The 6,318-nt window shown below is 39.7% G+C and overlaps 1 protein-coding gene across 2 annotated transcripts in view; it reads right to left on the reverse strand.

The window, feature by feature from the left end:
• usp2b (ubiquitin specific peptidase 2b) overlaps positions 1 to 5,583 on the reverse strand; it is a 36,969-nt gene extending 31,386 nt beyond the window's left edge. The window contains exons 1-2 of one of the 2 annotated variants that reach the window (XM_060862893.1): positions 5,391 to 5,583; positions 2,426 to 2,993 (exon numbers count right to left, since the gene is read on the reverse strand). In XM_060862893.1, coding sequence (XP_060718876.1) covers positions 2,426 to 2,944 — 519 coding nt within the window. In that variant the 5' untranslated portion in view covers positions 2,945 to 2,993; positions 5,391 to 5,583. The remainder of the gene's footprint in view (positions 1 to 2,425; positions 2,994 to 5,390) is intronic. The other variant, XM_060862892.1, reaches the window with a different exon arrangement.
• Between the last annotated feature and the right edge of the window lie 735 nt (positions 5,584 to 6,318).

Below are 6,318 nucleotides of genomic sequence, written 5' to 3' on the forward strand. Positions count from 1 at the left end.
TTTGTGGATTTCAGTTCACGTTCAATCTGATCACTAAACTTGGTGACCTTGCTATCAACACCTTCCTTTGCAATAGAATGTTGGACTTCCTGAGCAAAAGACTGCAGCATGTTAAGTTACATAACATTATCTCCTCAACCATCACACTGAGCACTGACGTACCACAAAGCTGTGTGCTGAGTCCCATCCTGTACTCTATCTTCACCCATGACTGCAGGACTGTGCATGGTTATATACTTATATATGGACTATAATCAAGTCTGCAGAGGACACCAAGTTGATTGTCCTCATCAGCGACAACAATAAGTCAGACTACAGGGAGGAGGTGAAGCACCTGGCTGCTTGGTGCCCTGACAATAACCTAGGAAGAATCCATTTAGCACATATCCCTATTATCATGATGATGGTTGAACGTGTTTTCAGCTTCAGGTTCCTGGGATCCACATCTCTGAGGACTTGGTTGACTAACACTTCTAGACTGATCAAGAAGGCTCTCCAGCACCTCTTCTTCCTGAGATTATTGAGGAAGTGCCACCTTCTACCAACTTCTACCGATTTGCATCTGAGAGCATCCTAACCAGCTGTATCACAGTCTGGCATGGAAATAGCTCTGTCACGAACTATAAAGCACTATAGAAGGTGGTGAAAACCGCCCAGTGCATTATTGGGACCACACTTCCGGACGCCCAGAGGAAGCAATGTCTGTGTAAAGCCTGTAGCATCGTCAACGACACCTCTCACCGAGCCCATAAACTGTTTACCCTCCTATCCGCTGCGAAGAGGTTCAGGTGCCTGCAGTCTAAGACCAGCAGGCTAAGAAACAGCCTTTACCCCACAGCGGTCTCTTTACTGAGCTCTTCAATTCACTATCCCACCACTGATGACAATGATGAATATGTGTGTGTGTCACTCTAATCTAATCAAATCTAGCATACACGATTCATAAAAATGAGCACCCCCTAGTGTTCAGATAATAGCATTACAAGTATTACTGATAGAACAGCAAACTCATACTGTGCACAAAACGATCTCAGCACAAAATGTCCCTATCAACACCAAGGTGCAGCATTATAATTGCACATTTATTTCAAACGTTTGTTCATGCACGTACAGTATGAGTGTTCTTATTACAGGCAAAAAAGATAGGGCACTGGGTGTTAATTAGGGTTTTAACCACAAGTGTGCTTACACGAACGTGTGACCTGCGAGTGTGAAACTTTGAAGAGCAAGTCTGAACTTGCTTGTAATTTCATTTTAGCCTTCTGAAGCCAAATAGTCTTAAAGCTCTTATAATACAAAGCCAAAGACAAGCCTTTCAAATAAAAAGGGATAAAAGCTCTGTGCACAGACTGGATCTGAGGTGGCACATTCAGGATACAAATTAAGTTATAAAGCAATTTCTTTGTGTTATGCCCTCTGCAAAGTCAGTGCACTCTTCTCACAGTGTATCCTGTTCTTTAAAGGTCATTACAGAATAATATACTTCAGCAGGTATAGTGATACTAGCGCTTTCACAGCAGTTAGAAACTTGCCCCTGAAATATGGAAGTACAATTTTACACAAATCTTATATGTCACATCCAACATATGTCACATCCATGACGTCACACTATAGTGTCACACTATAATCCACAAAATGCATTGCTGCGTACGAAGACAGCACCACGAACCACAAGGTTCAACCACACAGTGGGATATATAAAAACCTTTGCACATTTTAAAATAATTTCAGCTTGTTTTGGAATCAAATGTATTTCAGAAAGATATTTAAAAAACAAAAAAAACAAAAAAAACAAAAAAAAACAATTTTTCCCTGATTGTATGTGCTTGACATTTTCCAAGTATTAATCAGCACAATATTATATTATAAAGGGGACATTAAAATAGAAATAAAATTTGGCTTCAGCCCTTGTTATATTTTCCTCCATCTTTTATTTACACTCCCACCTGCGTATTCAAGCCCTCCAGTAGGCGGCTTGCAGAGCATGAGAAAAGGTGTTGTGTGTGTTTTTCCATAAATATTAATCATATCACTAATGGTGATGAGTTAATTGCTATATAAATACAGCTGGTATCTATTAATCAAAATAAATGATGACTCAAAAGGATCTGTAAAAGGAGAATTACAGATTTAGCATTAATTATGTGGAAATGTCTTGTGTTTGTAAAACCGTACAACAGTGTCTGGGGTGTGTTTGTTTGGGCATATAATAAATACGTCAGATGAGGTGTGTGTGGGTGTATATGACAGAAAGAGAGAGAGAGAGAGAGAGAGAGAGAGAGAGAGAGAGAGAGAGAGAGAGACAGAGAGACAGAGAGAGAGAGAGAGAGAGAGAGAGAGAGAGAGAGAGAGAGAGAGAGAGAGAGAGAGAGAGCATATTAAAACAATTTAGGCAAATGTGTAATTTATATTTTTTAATTCTCACCTCTGAGCTCCAGTAGAACGGCCCTGAGTAGCTACCACATGACCGACTGGTGCTCTCCCCAAAAGAAACCGCCCTAAATGGTCCTTTCCCGCAATCGCCATGCCCACACAGCTCCACCATTGCCAGCTCCTGTGCCAGGTCCAAGTGGTTCACTGAGCGGTGCCAGCCTTGCGATGGTGACCGACGTCGTACCTCGTTTGCCCGTGGGATTTGACCTTTAGCCTGCATGCGGCCTGAGCTCTCACTGCGGAAGGATTCATGGGGGTTGACACGGGGAACAGCTCGCCCTCGCTCGTTGGGGAGGGAGAGGGTTACCTGGGCTGGACAGGAACTTGGGAAAAAGTAGCGTGATGTGGATGGTGAGTATCTTGAGGGCTGAGGATGACCTTGAGAAATAAATGTCTGGCTGTGGTCATAAGGGTTACAGGGACCATAAGGATCATAGGGGTCATATGGGTGGAAAGGGCTGAGCAGAGTGGAGCCGGTCGTGTATTTGGGAGATGAGAAAACTGGAGACATGATAAAAAGGTGGGTGGAGGGATTTAGCTTTGCAGAAGACAAATCCAAACTGTAAGAATACAGCAAACACAGGTAAGTGGATGTATTTATCTCTGCAGCTTTCAGAAAACATGTGATATTTATTATGGTTATAACAATTGACTACACTGACTACATTGATAAGGACCCACTATATGTTCCTCTGTAAAATGTATTTACCTATATTTTGAAATGAACCATTTTTGGCATCTTTTCTAAGTAAGAGTCTATTGTTGTGTATAAATGTAGTTAAGAACTGATTCATTATTTACTTATATATCACATCAAAGACGATCATTACTACCTATACATGCTAGATCATGAATGAAGTAAGTGACAATTTCCAAACCTTTCATTATGATTTTTATTATCTTAATATTGTTCTGAAAAAGTACCACATGTTTTATGTACTTGTTTTCAATGGGCAGTATTTTAACTGAACAATTGTGTTATTTCTGCCTGTCATGTTTCTTCAATGGCATTCAGCTGTAAGTGAGCAGAATTACCAGCGAAACTTGGTGCCAAGGGCTCATGCAACTCTGTAATGCTTTTCCAAAATAAGAAGCACTAGAAGTCATCTGTGCTTATGCTGCTTTGCAAATGGGATAGCTATTACATCAGTGTGTCAGGATGACCACTAAGGCAGCCTCGTTCTGAACAAGCTAAATTTTCAGAAGACTGAAGCCAGTACAAATAGTTTAAAGAAATATTGTGTTATCCATAAGAACAAGTTTATATATATATATATATATATATATATATACTGTATGCTGTTTTGCACAATCCTTTACAATATCTCATGTAACTGCTGCTATAATACTGTGTTCATCCCAGTATTTCTGAACATGCAATATTGTGTGAACATACAGTATTTACACTGGTCGTTGCTGTTTCTGTTTATTGTCTTGAATTTTCTGTTTTTTGTTTTCTTTTGTCCTGCACTGTCTTGTTTGTCTTGTCCTACACTGTTTGCACCAGGTTGCACAGTTGTACTTTATGTGGCTAGGACTAACTTTCTAAGTCCTTAGCTCTGTCTTTGTTTTATGTAGTACCATGGTCCTGGAGAAACATTCTCATTTCACTGTGTACTGCAACAGCTATATATGGTTGAAATGACAATAAAAGCTTCTTGACTTGACTTAACATGATTTATATATATATGTAATTTGTTAACCACTGTGGGTCTTTGCCATTCTAATGTTTAGGATTACTGAATAAATATGACAAGGTGTTGGGATACTAATATAACATAGCATCATGACACTACGTCTTTAGAGCTGTACTGTATAATAAATAAACAATTCTCTTCCAAAAGGTTTTCCTTCGGTTGGTGTTTTGATGATGGTGGTTGATGATAATTTCCAAAGCATCTTTTTTATTACACAAACCTGGGAGTGGAAAAATCAGAAAACCATATCAACAACATGCCCAACATGGCATAACATCTACTGTTCATACCTTTAATTTTCCACATGTCATGTTGTACATGTCAGTGTGGAAATGCAACACTTCAGAACAGTTAATTGGATTCCCCCCACCCCCACCCCCACCCCCAAAGTAGTTTCAAAGCTATTAAGATATGTCTTTCTCTCGTTCATTGTGATGACACAATATTCCTTTAAATCCATGTGTTCTTTTATAAGGTGGAATGGTCGTCTGTTAATTTTAGACATAAAATGTGAATCTGTCTGTATTGCTTATAACAGTCTCCTCAATACGTATTACAGACGAATAAATATATAAAGAAGAATGCAACTTGTTCTAAGTACAGGCAATGTGTGCTTCTGAAATGAATCATTTAAATGAATCACTTTGAAATGTGGTTCTTCATTCATTCATTCATTCATTCATTCATTCATTCATTCATTCATCTTCTACCGCTTATCCGAACTACCTCGTACAGGCAATGTGTGGTTCTTAAATAAATAATTTAAATGAATCAGTGTGAAATGTGGTTCTTAAATGAATCATTTAAATGAATCAGTGTGAAATGTAGTTCTTAAATGAATCATTTCAATGAATCACTGTGAAATGTGGTTCTTAAATAAATCATTAGAGTCTCTGTGATCGAGGTATATTAATCCAAAAATAAAAAATATAAAATTGAAAGAAAAGGGTAAAAAAAAACCCGCACAAGATGTGAGTATTTTCTGTATATTCTGTAAATAGCACACGGTTGTAGTAGCTTAGTGAGCACTTACACAGGCTGCCGTTGCTATCAACACACAGAGGCTAAGAAGTTAGCTGACGCTCTCCGTTTTGGGAGCAAAAATGTCATTTTAAATGGTTCAGAATATTCAGGATATTAAGTCTAGCCTATAAAAAACGTTATCTGACCCGAACTATTGAAGAATAAAGCAGGTTATGTCACACTTTGTGGCCTAAGAACTAATCCTACTCTCTGCGTAGACCCAAGATTCCTCCTTACCAGCGGAGGTCGGTTTCATGCTCTCTGTTCTCCGCCAAAATGGATCCTTTCCAGATGAATTCCGGCTGAAACGTTAGTGATGATGATAGGTCGATGTGACCAAACGCCGTTACAGAAGCGTGTGTTAATGATAGAGCAGAAAAAGCTGCTGGGTTTAGCTGTAGTCGAGGCCCCGCCCCCAAGCTGTCGCCATGGTGACTTGGATGACAAACGCGGAAACGCACCCTGATCAGTTTATTGAGGCACTGAGTGACTGGTTTATTACAAACTACAAACTACACCTACTTTGTACTTTTACTTATTGGACCTTTTATTTTGTACGCTTATTTTTTTTTGTTTCATTTCCAGGGATACAATAGGGACTGTATTTTTTTTACTTCACATGATAGGATGATCAAATATCATAGAGAGAGAGAGAGAAAGGGAGAAGAAGAGAGGGAGAGACAGAGAAAGAGGGAGAGACAGAGAGAGAGAGAAGAGAGGGAGAGACAGAGAAAGAGGGAGAGACAGAGAGAGAGAGAAGAGAGGGAGAGACAGAGAAAGAGGGAGAGACAGAGAGAGAGAGAAGAGAGGGAGAGAGAGAGAAAGGGAGACAGACAGAGAGAGAGAAAGGGAGACAGAGATAGAGAGAGAGAGAGAGAGAGAGAGAGAGAGAGAGAGAGAGAGAGAGAGAAAGAAAGAAAGGGGAGACAGAGAAAGGGAGAGAGAGAGAGAGAGAGAGAGAGAGAGAGAGAGACAGAAAGAGAACGTGAGAGACAGAGAAAGAGAGAGAGAGAAAGGGTGGGGGAGAGAGAGAGAGAGAGAGAGAGCATATTAAAACTATTTAGGCAAATTTGTGTGATTTATATTTTCTAATTCTCACCTCTGAGCTCCAGTAGAACAAGAGAGAGTTCATTGCAGGAGGAAGGTAGGAGGATGGTGGCCAAGC

This window comes from Tachysurus vachellii, chromosome 26, assembly GCF_030014155.1.
Source record: "Tachysurus vachellii isolate PV-2020 chromosome 26, HZAU_Pvac_v1, whole genome shotgun sequence".
Classification (NCBI taxonomy): Eukaryota; Metazoa; Chordata; class Actinopteri; order Siluriformes; family Bagridae; genus Tachysurus; species Tachysurus vachellii.